This window comes from Oncorhynchus kisutch, linkage group LG17 (genome assembly GCF_002021735.2).
Source record: "Oncorhynchus kisutch isolate 150728-3 linkage group LG17, Okis_V2, whole genome shotgun sequence".
NCBI lineage: Eukaryota > Metazoa > Chordata > Actinopteri > Salmoniformes > Salmonidae > Oncorhynchus > Oncorhynchus kisutch.
Window position 1 is genome coordinate 22,499,257 of NC_034190.2, and position 13,318 is coordinate 22,512,574.

A 13,318-nucleotide genomic window follows, 5' to 3' on the forward strand; every position below is an offset into this window, starting at 1 on the left:
CTCTGATGTGGTGAACATTCATCCTAGCCTATTGCTTATACCAATCCAAGCCTCTCCGAACCTACATAAGTAGGTCTGCCTAGGCGTCACGGGTAGGGCTAGTGGTCGTTAAGGACTGGACAAAAATGATTGATGATGATTTACCTTTACAGAAACCTTATTGGTTAGCTCATCTCTTGACTTCCTGTAACCGTTTTCCAGCTTGCTCTCTTTCTTTCCCTCCTCTTTCTTCTCAGACTTCTTACGGATACGCAGGGTGGTGTGCCAGGATGAGGACTTCCTGTTTACCCAAATAAGTACAAAGTTGAAAGGTATATGATATACTACTAATCAATAACATATATCTCATCATACCACACAATTCCTAGTTTTAGGCTAACAACATTTTGTGTGGTGTCACACTAAAATCCTTCCCACTTACTTGATGGTTCCGTCTGGGCAGTCGGGGATGATGGTGGAGGTGTGTCCCAGAACGTAGCCGGGGATCCAGCCCTCGGCGGCGGGGCCCTGTTCTGTAGCGGCCCGGAACACTAAGAACATGTTCTGTTGGTTAGAGGCCAAGATCTGGACCACCTCTCCCTGGGAAACACTGATCTCATCCTCCTTCAGGGCCACGTAGTCCTGGGTCACCAACATGGTCGACATACTACTGCTGCTGCTGCTTTCACTCTGTGGAGATGGGGGGAGGGAGAAGGGGGGGAGGGAGAGGGGGATAGGGGAGGGAGAGTGGGGTGGGGGGAGTGAGAGGGGGGGGGGGGGGGAGTGGTGGAAGCATGTTGAATAACTTGCAAGAAACTCACTCCCTCACACACACTCACCCCCCCCCGCCCAACACACACACACGTAGATCAATTCCCTCATCAGTAACAGGCCAAACACACAGATTCTATCATGGCGACACCAACCTACACACACACCCCACACTCACAACGAGGTTTAGGTAGAGAGGGAAGAGGACGGACAAAAAGCAGCAGAGTGAAGAGGAAAGAGATACTATTTGAGTAGAGCTTTAGATACTCCTCCATGTGAGTGCTGTGGTTAGCCATCCATTCACCAGTTTAACAGAATAACTTACACACCTCCATGAGAGAGAGAGAGAGAAAGGCACCACTCCTCCTTTGGAGAACGAGTGAATACGATGGAGATGTACACACTCAGGTGGAGGTGTTGAAAAGGAGTTTCAGTTTCAGGCACCTCGTCAGAAGCGTTGTTAGAGTTAAATAGAAATGTGAGTCGTTGTTAAAGACTGAAGTGTTATAAAAGCCTTGTTAAAAAAAGAGGAGAAAAAGTCTTCAGTAGAGTTTAGTAGAGTTGTATTAGAGCTTACAAAGCGGTGCAGCGTTGTTAGAGACAGTGACAAGAGACACGTAGTAGTAACAGTAGAGGACTACGAAGTAGTACAGTAGTAGTGGATTACTACTTGGAGTGCAGGTAAAGCTTGGTTAGAGAGGTGCGTTGTAGAGTAGTTTAGTACAGTTGTCAATTCGTTAGATGCGCAGTAGTAGTAGAAGAGTACTACTAGTAGTAGTAGAACATGTAGTAGAACATGTAGTAGCAGTTTAGTAGAGCCATCTCCAGTGGGATGCAGCAGGACACAGGCAGACAGGACAGGTCTCCCGTGGGTGCTGGATTAGTCAACCAGGAGCAGGAGTAGCACTAGGCCGCACTGAAGCCTGGGCAGCGGGTACATCTCTTACCCCGTTGCTCTGGGTGGACTGCTCGCTGGTGGATGAGCACGTACTCATGCGGTCCGCCTCCTTGCTGTGGGTGGAGTGTCTGTGGGAGCCTGTCGCGGACTGAGAGGAGGTCTGGAACGTGTTTTGGTTCTGCCTCCCCATGGTCTCTCCTGTCTCCCCTGGGAAGGTGAAGGAGCCGGGCCGACTGGCTGGAGAACCAGGCATGGAGCTCCAGAAGGAGCCAGACTTCAGGCCAGGGCTGGGAGGGGGAGGCGGGAGGGCGTCTTTCCCAAAGGCGGGAGTTGCCAGGGGGGAGGCCATGGGGGAGACGGTGCCCGGGCGAGGCTTGCTGGGGGTGGAAAGAAGCACGGGCCCAGAGAGAGGGGCCACACTGGCTCGGGGAATAGGGGGGATGGGAGGGTGCTGGTCGGTTGAGGCTGAGAATGTGCGCTTGCCCTGGGGACTGCCCCCCTGGACCCTCACCCCACGTTGGGCCTCCCTCGTGTCTCTCACCCCCCCCGCTGGAGCCTGCGACCCCGGGTTTGCTGAGACGGCGTGAGGGAGCGAGGAATGAGGGGGGAGACGAGGGGAGGAGCCTGAATCACAAGTGAGCAAAACTGAGTGAAGGGAGGGAAACATCTTAACCAGGGAAATGTCAACACACACACACCCTCTGTAATACTGGGAAAGGCCATGCCTACCTGACATCTTGTTGGGGCCGTCTGGGTCTGCGGCCCCCGGGTGGTGTGGGTGTCGCAGGGGCTGGGGCAGGCGGGAGGGCTGAGGGATCCTGGAGGGCCTCCTGGAGGAGCCAGCTCCGCCCTGGGGACCACCTCCAATGAGGGGACTACCTACACCGAGGGGACCAGTGAGAGGCACACCCTGTAGACCTCCAACAGGGGCCACACTGGGCATGACGCTCCCCACTGACGGAGCGCCGCTGCTGGGTAGACATGGTCCGTCGCTAGCCCCTACATGAATCCTCTGGTACTCTATAGGGGAGGTCAGAGCTGGAGAGAGAGAGTGAGAAAGAGAGGGACAGAGAAATACAAACAAACAAAATATTAACCTTTGCAGTATTTATTTTGGCTACATCACAAACCACAACATTTCAAAATGGACTATTTTGGAATAAGTTACGCAAAGGGTTTATGTGAGTGCGTGTACCGTTGAGGAAGTTGCGTTGGCTCTCCAGTATCTGGCTGATCTGAAGGGTCCAGACCTGACGCACTCCCAGGTGGGAGGAGTGGAGGACGAAGGAGTCTACGCTGCTATTGGTCACCCGAGAGGTCAACATAAACTTACAGGGGTCACCGTCCACACTGTCCTCCAACCCCAGACAACCGATCTGGAGAGAGAGAGGAATGGAGACAGAAAGAAAGAGTTTCAACACACCTTCATCAACACATTGAGGGACGGATACAGCACTCAAGGCTTACATTGTCTTTCGATGCAGAAAAACGCAGAAAAAAAATATTAAGGGAAAGAAATGGAGAGAAACTGCATTGTTGCTTGGAATTAAATACACATTTCCATAGGATCTATAGACGATACCTTGATGCTGTTCTTGTATAGGAAGCCAGGCATGGAGAAGCCTCTCTTCTTGTCCAGTGGCTCGCTGAAGATGACAATCTGTTCAAAGAGGAAGACCCTTCTCTCCCTCATTCTCCCTCCTCCTCCCTCGGGGTCTGATACCATGAAGGTGTCCTGGAGCAGCAGACGACCCTGGGCCACAATCTTACCCTGGAGGACGGAGGAAGGCAAAAGAAAGAAAGAAAGTAGGAAACAAAAGTAGCAAAATGTAGGAAGAGGTGAAGAACGAAAACGATAAGGGAGACAGAGGAGAGCAGAGAGGAAGGAGAGAAAATACGACCATGTGAATAAGGTGGGTTGATTGATCTATTCTTAAGTCTTTAAATGTTTGATATTCTGTTTTGTTGGGTAACTATTTAATGTCAGGGTGATCTTACGTCAAATCCTTGGAGTCGCCCCACGTTCATCATATCGTTGCATCTCTTTGGTACGATGCACATGATCTCAACTCCTTTCTGTAGGCCCCCCACACACACACACACACACACACACACACACACAATGAGTAAAAAAAAAACACATGGTTAAGGAAATAAAATATAGTATAAAAATGTATAAAACAAAATGAAAAGACTACAGGAAAGATAGTGTCCTCTCTTCCTCACCTCCAACTCTACTGAATCCAACCCTGCCTTTTTAGAAAATTTGAGGAAGTCCTACGAACAAAACCAGACAAAATGTATTTGATATTACCAAAAGGTGAAAGATAATGATTACCCAATGACAAGACAACATGTTAGAGTAAGGTAACAAACTGATTCGATACTGGGGCCCCTGGTACGGCTAAGAAATGGGTGTGATTTAGCATCCCCTGCTGGACAACTAAGAACATGATAATGTACAGCACTTAGTTCCCTAACATTTACATTACATTATAGTCATTTAGCAGACTTACAATCATCACAAGATGATGATGAAAACACACACAGACCCACCCTACCTACCTTGAGCAGTAGTTGGTACTTCATGATTCTCTGGACGGGTTTGATGAGGAGGTCAGTGATCTGGAGACGCTGACCGAGACGTTGTTTCAGGTCCTCGAAGTAGGTGTCGATGTACTCTGACACGATGTGTTCCGACTTGGGCTTGTTCTGACAGTACACTATGTACATGTGGAGCCTCCGCTCCTGAAGACCGAACACACACACACACACACACACACACACACACACACACACACACACACACACACACACACACACACACACACACACACACACACACACACACAGGGTTAGGATACTGTAGATATATACACATACTCACTCACTCACTCACTCACTCAGCAACAGTAAATCACTCACATGTTTGACGAACAGCGTTCCAAGTCGGTCAGGGTCTTCCAGACACTTCTCTAACTCTCCCATGAAGAAACTACAGAGAGAAAGAGAGAGGGTTAACAAGGCATATCCATTATATGTTGTGTGTGTGTGTGTGTGTGTGTGTGTGTGTGTGTGTATGTCATACTCTCTGTGCCAGTCGTAGATCTGGTGGATGTTTCCAAAGACTATCTTGTCTTTTCCCTTCATATCGTCTGGTACCCCTTCCTCCTTCATCCGAGTCATATAGCTCTGAAACACACACACACACACACACACACACACACACACACACACACACACACACACACACACGTGAACATCAATTAACTCTAGAGGAAGAGGAAGTGAGGTCAGAGGGAGGGAGGAAGTAATGGGTTTGGACTCACCTCCACCACCAGGCCCAGGTCTCTGACGTAGTCCCTCTCTGTCTCCACCAGTTCCAACAAAACATAACTACACAGAGAGAGAGACAAAGAGAGACAGAGAGAGAGGGTCAGTAACATGTCTTAAACAAGAGTGTCAAACGAATAAAATGAGTTTCAGTGTACAGTGTCCATATTAGGATAGCTTCAGTAAAATGCTGCTGAGACTAAGTTTGTCCTAATATGGACACTAACATTGAGCGAGAGAGAGTGAGTGACTGAAAGTGCTAGTGATCCATGTTGGAAACAAATGGAATTGCTTTAACACCTTATAACCAATACATCTATCAATCCAGTACATACTGTCGTCGCTTGAGGAAGCCAGTCTTGCGCTCTTCCATCTCATCGATGGGAGAGGAGGATGAGAGGAGGGAGTTGTCAGAGGGGTTGAAGGAGGGAGAGCTGCTGTCCCCGTGATCTACTGAGAGAGAGCTAGGCCTGTCCTCTAGAGCCTGGAGAGAGAGGGAGAGAAAGAGGGAGAGAGAAAGAGAGGGAGAAAGAAAGAGGTAGATTGTAAACGAGACAATGCCTCCCTGTATGTGTGTGTGTGTGTGTGTGTGTGTGTGTGTGTGTGTGTGTGTGTGTGTGTGTGTGTGTGTGTGTGTGTGTGTGTGTGTGTGTGTGTGTATATATATATATATATATATAGTGGGGCAAAAAAGTATTTAGTCAGCCACCAATTGTGCAAGTTCTCCCACTTAAAAAGATGAGAGAGGCCTGTCATTTTCATCATAGGAACTCTTCAACTATGACAGACAAAATGATTTAAAAAATCCAGAAAATCACATTGTAGGATTTTTAATGAATTTATTTGCAAATTATGGTGGAAAATATGTATTTGGTCACCTACAAACAAGCAAGATTTCTGGCTCTCACAGACCTGTAACTTCTTCTTTAAGAGGCTCCTCTGTCCTCCACTCGTTTCCTGTATTAATGGCACCTGTTTGAACTTGTTATCAGTATAAAAGACACCTGTCCACAACCTCAAACAATCACACTCCAAACTCCACTATGGCCAAGACCAAAGAGCTGTCAAAGGACACCAGAAACAAAAGTATAGACCTGCACCAGGCTGGGAAGACTGAATCTGCAATAGGTAAACAGCTTGGTTTGAAGAAATCAACTGTGGGAGCAATTATTAGGAAATGGAAGACATACAAGACCACTGATAATCTCCCTCGATCTGGGGCTCCACGCAAGATCTCACCCCGTGGGGTCAAAATGATCACAAGAACGGTGAGCAAAAATCCCAGAACCACACGGGGGGACCTAGTGAATGACCTGCAGAGAGCTGGGACCAAAGTAACAAAGCCTACTATCAGTAACACACTACGCCGCCAGGGACTCAAATCCTGCAGTGCCAGACGTGTCCCCCTGCTTAAGCCAGTACATGTCCAGGCCGGTCTGAAGTTTGCTAGAGAACATTTGGATGATCCAGAAGAAGATGGGGAGAATGTCATATGGTCAGATGAAACCAAAATAGAACATTGGTCAGATGAAACCAAAATAGAACCTTTTGGTAAAAACTCAACTCATCGTGTTTGGAGGACAAAGAATGCTGAGTTGCATCCAAAGAACACCATACCTACTGTGAAGCATGGGGGTGGAAACATCATGCTTTGGAGCTGTTTTTCAGCAAAGGGACCAGGAAGACTGATCCGTGTAAAGGAAAGAATGAATGGGGCCATGTATCGTGAGATTTTGAGTGAAAACCTCCTTCCATCAGCAAAGGCATTGAAGATGAAACGTGGCTGGGTCTTTCAGCATGACAATGATCCCAAACACACCGCCCGGGTAACGAAGGAGTGGCTTCGTAAGAAGCAATTCAAGGTCCTGGAGTGGCCTGGCCAGTCTCCAGATCTCAACCCCATAGAAAATCTTTGGAGGGAGTTGAAAGTCCGTGTTGCTGACATGTCTTTTTCCCCCTGCTTTTTTTAGGGAACTTTCTCAAATCATCAATAGTCTATAGTTTTGATGTCTAAGACATTCTAAGGTTTGTATCATCCACAACTAAAGTTGCCAAATAACTCTAAATAGGACCCATTTCAAACGATCACTGTTATGCTCAACATAGCCACTTCATACGGGTGAACTCACTCTGGAATGGGAAAAATATCCTTCCTATTTTATTTAGCTAAGTTTGATTCTATTCTTCTTACTATAAAATCATATAATATATAAAAATGGCACAGGACTTATACACATGTCTTGTCTGCTAAATGAACAAGCCTCCCCATTCAACCTGACAGAGCTTGAGAGGATCTGCAGAGAAGAATGGGAGAAACTCCCCAAATACAGGTGTGCCAAGCTTGCAGCGTCATACCCTAGAAGACTTGAGGCTGTAATCGCTGCCAAAGGTGCTTCAACAAAGTTCTGAGTAAAGGGTCTGAATACTTATTTATATTTAATACATTTGCAACTGTTTTTAAAAATCAGTTTTTGCTTTGTCATTATGGGGTATTGTGTGTCGATTGATGAGAAAAAACAACAATTGAATCAATTTCAGAATAAGGCTGTAATGTAACAAAATGTGGAAAAAGTAAAGGGGTCTGAATACTTTCCGAAAGCACCGCATGTTAATTAACGGACAATTACCATGAGAACGGCAGTCTTTTACATGACAATAACCGGCTGACAAAATGTTATGACCACCACAGCCATAGCCACTCACCATCTTGCTCTTGACCAGTTCCTCGATGGCGCTCACCAGCTCTGCTGCGCTGGGCGTCTCAGAACTGCACGGCCGAACGGACACACGGGAGGAGCTCTGGACAGGGATGCAGGGAGAAAGATGTTAACATATTCCCCTCAGCGTAGTCCTACTACATGATTTGGCTAAAGGCTTCATTTAATACCATTCCTGTTCAGTTATCCATCAAACAACCAATCAATAAAAGTCCACTTGTGGAACACCCTTTGAAGGGAGAAAATGAAAAACATTTCATCTGGAGAGATGGACCCAAAACTACTGAAAAGACAATTTAAGAAAACATTTATTTTTCTGGATAGATCCCCAAATATTCCTCAGGCATACAGTACATTTAATGACGGGTACAAATGAGGCCTGTATGTTGGTGATGTCTGAAGTCGGATGTTGGTTTGTTTACGATGATGTCATCTCTCTTAGTCTACCTCTACAATGTTACCGTTACGGTTGTATTTTGATCCTCTGCTCCCAATGAATGATCCAATGTTGACCAGAACAAGAAAGAGGTTCTGATATGAGGTTGAAGGGTAAAGTGAATCTATGATCACTAAAAGAAAGTGCTTAACATGACAAAAGGGGAAAACAGTCTACAATGAGTCTCCTAGGAACGAGGTCAAATCTATGACATTGATAAACAAGAGCAGGAAAGACGTTACACAGGTGTGCAAGTCAGAAAGTAAAAGTAAAAAATAAGTAAAAAAGAGGGTGCAAGAGAGTGTAAATGAGAGAGGTTAATGTTAGGAGATGTAAAAAAGAAAGTGTAAGAGAGTGTAAATGAGAGAGGTTAATGTTAGGAGATGTAAAAAAGAAAGTGTAAGAGAGTGTAAATGAGAGAGGTTAATGTTAGGAGATGTAAAAAAGAAAGTGTAAGAGAGTGTAAATGAGAGAGGTTAATGTTAGGAGATGTAAAAAAGAAAGTGTAAGAGAGTGTAAATGAGAGAGGTTAATGTTAGGAGATGTAAAAAAGAGAAAGTGTAAGAGAGTGTAAATGAGAGAGGTTAATGTTAGGAGATGTAAAAAAGAGAAAGTGTAAGAGAGTGTAAATGAGAGAGGTTAATGTTAGGAGATGTAAAAAAGAGAAAGTGTATGAGATGTGAACTCATTATAATAATAATAATAAGGGAATTGGAAAACGTGTATAAACGATAATGAACTGGAACTGGCCATTGAAAGAGAAAAAAGAGATGTTAAGCGTAAGATATGAGCTTTAAAGAATCAGAGAATACAAAATAAAGATGTGAGATTAGTTAAATATGAACTGTACACTGCAGAAGTACATTGATAAAGAAAGGAGGGACAATAAAGTGTATGAGAGAGTCTCACCCTTGCTGCGCTGTCTCCAGACTGTGCTGTGCCCCACTAAGGGTCTGTGTGTGGTGGGGTGTTGGGCTGTACCCTCTGGCCACGCCAGGGCTTACAGTAGGTGCCAATTAATCACACGGTGCAATGGGGTTAACGCACACAGGGGGTGAAGACGGGTGAGGAGGGGTGAGGAGGAGGGAGTAAGGGGGGTCTGAGTCATCGGTTTGTCTGTACGAGTGTTCCGAACGCAAGACGTTGCCCTTAGGTACAGATCTAGGATCAGTTTGCACCAATTTTATCCGGAATAATGTGAAAGAACGCAAAACTGACCTTGCATCAGCCTCTAGAGACTTCTACCTACTCAGTTCTGCATGTGCCTCCGAGTTATTCTGAGGGTGCAATCACGCAACAAACGGAGGAGTTACGAGGCAGATAAATCATTTAAAAAAATTACATGTAAAAGTGCATAATAAAATTGAATGTCGTTTTTTGAAGGAACTAGTCTGATGATGATAAAATGTAAAATAATCCAAACTAAAAATAAAGATGGAGAGGGGGAGTAATTCTATAGTTGAATAAAGCCCTGCAGATACTGAGAGAGTGAGCAGATTTGGGCGTAGAAGAGAGGCTGAGAGAGCAAGCGAGAGTAAGGTAGGCAGAATAAAAGAGAGAGAGAGAGACGTTTGGAAGAGTGTCCTTTTCCTCAGAGAGAAACCTAGAAAGACCTAGAAGACAGGAACGGCGTAAAAATTCGACATCTGTTGTCCTTCAACTAACTTTCATAAGAAGAGCTGGAAGAAAAACAGCAACTACGTCTATAGTACAGTTACCGATAGGGGGAAAAGAGAGAGAGCGAAAGAGAGTGTGAGAGAGAGGAGAGAGAACTGAAGTATCGAGGGAAGAGAAAAGGAGGGAGAGAGAGATGGAAGGATTGTTTCAGGAGATGGAGAGGTATGGAAACTGAGACAAAGCAAAGACAGGACATAAATCAAGATAATGCTATAGTATGGTAAACAGTGAACAGACAGCAAACCAACGATACAGTCGGAAACAAAAACAAAAAGAGAAACACAAATTAGTGTCAGAGAAAAACGCTGCTGCGCCAAGAAAAGGTGAATCTACGACGGCAACAGTAACTGATGCATTTCCTTGCATTTCTATTCGAATAGCAGCCTCAATGTTTCATAATCAATTTTCATCGAGGCCTGTATTCACAAAGAGTCTCAGAGTAGGATCAGTTCTGCCTTTCATCGTAATGAATAAGAGAAGGGACCCAGTCCTAGATCAGCACTCTTACTCTGAGACGTTTTGTGAATTATGGCCCCTGCTAAGAAGGACGTGATAAGAAAACTAACTCAAATTGATTGTAATGTTTGTCTGTAGAATATAATAACAAAATAATCAAACTCATGACTAAATCATAGGAGAGAGAAACTGTAACAGAAAGGATGAGTTCGCTGGGTGGGAGATCTTCGATTTACATTGTAGTCATTTAGTAGACACTCTTATCCAGAGAGACTTACAGAAGCAATTAGGGTTAAGTGCCTTGTTCAAGGGCACATTTTGTACTATTTTTATTAACAACAACAAAAAACATTGAATTAATCAAATATTATTATCAGTCTTCTTTCTCAAATGAAGGGTAGTTGAAATGGGGGTAGTTTAGGGTTGTTACTGGTTATAAACCGATCTGTCATTTTTGATGCGTCTACCAGTTGATCTCGGCTCTCTTTTCTTTACCCCCTCCCCACCCCTCCACCTTACCCTCCTGAGAGTCAGGCTGACCTATTCTCTACCTCCCCTCTGCCCTAACCCTTACCTTGTCGTCCTGTGCGTCAGGCTGCAGTAGGCTGTGTTGCTGGATGGCCATGGGGGGTGGTAGGGGTACAGAGTCGGCCCCCTCCTCACCCTCCTCCTCTCCACAGCTCTGCATCCCAGAGGACGAGGACTTGGACAGGGTCCCACTAGAGAGGCCCTCGTTACGCACTCTCTGTAGAGGAGAGAGAGAGAAGAGAGGGAGAGGGAAAGAGGTTAGATAGAGATAGAGACAGACAGAGGAGAGAGTAGAGAGAGGAGAGAGGGAGAGGAAAAGAGGTTAGACAGAGAGAGACAGACAGAGGAGAGAGTAGAGAGAGGAGAGAGGGTAGAGAGAGGAGAGAGGGAGAAGAGAGGGTAGAGAGAAAGAGGTTAGATAGAGATAGAGACAGACAGAGGAGAGAGTAGAGAGAGGAGAGAGGGTAGAGAGAGGAGAGAGGGAGAAGAGAGGGTAGAGAGAAAGAGGTTAGATAGAGATAGAGACAGACAGAGGAGAGAGTAGAGAGAGGAGAGAGGGTAGAGAGAGGAGAGAGGGTAGAGAGAAAGAGGTTAGATAGAGATAGAGACAGACAGAGTAGAGAGTAGAGAGAGGAGAGGGTAGAGAGAGGAGAGGGTAGAGAGAGGAGAGAGGGAGAGGGAAAGAGGTTAGATAGAGATAGAGACAGACAGAGTAGAGAGTAGAGAGAGGAGAGGGTAGAGAGAGGAGAGAGGGTAGAGAGAGGAGAGAGGGTAGAGAGAGGAGAGAGGGTAGAGAGAGGAGAGAGGAGAGGGTAGAGAGAGGAGAGAGGGTAGAGAGAGGAGAGAGGAGAGGGTAGAGAGAGAAAGAGGTTAGATAGAGAAAGAGACAGACAGAGTAGAGAGTAGAGAGAGGAGAGGGTAGAGAGAGGGTAGAGAGAGGAGAGAGGGAAAGAGGTTAGATAGAGAAAGAGACAGACAGAGTAGAGAGTAGAGAGAGGAGAGGGTAGAGAGAGGAGAGAGGGTAGAGAGAAAGAGGTTAGATAGAGATAGAGACAGACAGAGTAGAGAGTAGAGAGAGGAGAGGGTAGAGAGAGGAGAGAGGGTAGAGAGAAAGAGGTTAGATAGAGATAGAGACAGACAGAGTAGAGAGTAGAGAGAGGAGAGGGTAGAGAGAGGAGAGGGAGAGGGAAAGAGGTTAGATAGAGATAGAGACAGACAGAGTAGAGAGTAGAGAGAGTAGAGAGTAGAGAGAGGAGAGGGTAGAGAGAGGAGAGAGGGTGGAGGGAAAGAGAAGACACAGACATACAGAAGACTTTGAGGTCTCCCCCTTACCTCCTCCACAGTCTCGTCCTGGGGTGTAGCAGCGCTGTCGTCAGAGTCTTTCTGGGTGCTGCCCGTCATCTCGCCACTCTTCCTCACCTTCTTGTGTTTGTGCGCCAGCTTCTTCACGTGCCCGTCTGCCTTGCCACTGCTCAGACGACGCACTGGGCTGGTCAGCCACTTACGCAGGGTGTTACCTGGGACAAGGCGGTAGAGAATGTTAACACTGACATCTAGGCACGCACAATCACACACCTTCTCCTTTTCCACCACTGTGAATTTAGAACTGTTTGTTCAATCCCTTTGCAAAAAATTGGCGAGGTGAGTGTGTTTACCTGGTCGTTTAGGTCCGGGCGAGGTGTGTGTGTTTACCTGGTCGTTTAGGTCCAGACGAGGTGTGTGTGTTTACCTGGTCGTTTAGGTCCAGGCGAGGTCAGTGTGTTTACCTGGTCGTTTAGGTCCAGGCGAGGTCAGTGTGTTTACCTGGTCGTTTAGGTCCAGGCGAGGTCAGTGTGTTTACCTGGTCGTTTAGGTCCAGGCGAGGTCAGTGTGTTTACCTGGTCGTTTAGGTCCAGGCGAGGTGTGTGTGTTTACCTGGTCGTTTAGGTCCAGGCGAGGTCAGTGTGTTTACCTGGTCGTTTAGGTCCGGGCGAGGTGTGTGTGTTTACCTGGTCGTTTCGGTACAGGCGAGGTCAGTGTGTTTACCTGGTCGTTTAGGTCCAGGCGAGGTCAGTGTGTTTACCTGGTCGTTTAGGTCCGGGCGAGGTGTGTGTGTTTACCTGGTCGTTTAGGTCCGGGCGAGGTGAGTGTGTTTACCTGGTCGTTTAGGTCCGGGCGAGGTGTGTGAGCCCATGCCGTGATGCCCGGGCTGCAGGGTGGCAGAGGAGCCTGGCATGATGGAGTCATTACTACACACTGACAGAGTGTCTGGATAGGAGGAGAGGGAGGAGGGAGAGCGAAAGAGAGGTTATCAAAGGCTTGAACACACCCATAACACATCTAATAATAACCATCATTATAACCTGGGGTGTTCCAGCCCTGAATGCTGATTGGCTGACAGCCGTATACCACGGGTATGACAACATGTTTTTTACTGTTCTAATTACGTTGATAACCAGTTTATAACAGCAATAAGGCACCTCAGGGGTTTGTGGTATATGACCAATATACCACAGCCAAGGGCTGTAACCAGGCACTCCGCGT

General features: G+C 46.4%; 1 protein-coding gene across 7 annotated transcripts in view; it reads right to left on the minus strand.

The window, feature by feature from the left end:
- LOC109908624 (triple functional domain protein) overlaps positions 1–13,318 on the minus strand; it is a 122,415-nt gene that overhangs the window by 9,712 nt on the left and 99,385 nt on the right. For all 7 annotated transcript variants that reach the window (XM_031793332.1, XM_031793334.1, XM_031793336.1 and 4 more), the window contains 17 exons: positions 12,932–13,042; positions 12,128–12,312; positions 10,842–11,012; positions 7,685–7,780; positions 5,317–5,465; positions 4,978–5,044; positions 4,737–4,840; positions 4,574–4,643; positions 4,214–4,396; positions 3,875–3,925; positions 3,647–3,724; positions 3,231–3,419; positions 2,844–3,024; positions 2,378–2,686; positions 1,698–2,272; positions 422–669; positions 145–280 (listed from right to left, as the gene is read on the minus strand). In XM_031793332.1, the coding sequence (XP_031649192.1) occupies positions 145–280; positions 422–669; positions 1,698–2,272; positions 2,378–2,686; positions 2,844–3,024; positions 3,231–3,419; positions 3,647–3,724; positions 3,875–3,925; positions 4,214–4,396; positions 4,574–4,643; positions 4,737–4,840; positions 4,978–5,044; positions 5,317–5,465; positions 7,685–7,780; positions 10,842–11,012; positions 12,128–12,312; positions 12,932–13,042 (2,903 nt within the window). The remainder of the gene's footprint in view (positions 1–144; positions 281–421; positions 670–1,697; positions 2,273–2,377; positions 2,687–2,843; positions 3,025–3,230; positions 3,420–3,646; positions 3,725–3,874; positions 3,926–4,213; positions 4,397–4,573; positions 4,644–4,736; positions 4,841–4,977; positions 5,045–5,316; positions 5,466–7,684; positions 7,781–10,841; positions 11,013–12,127; positions 12,313–12,931; positions 13,043–13,318) is intronic.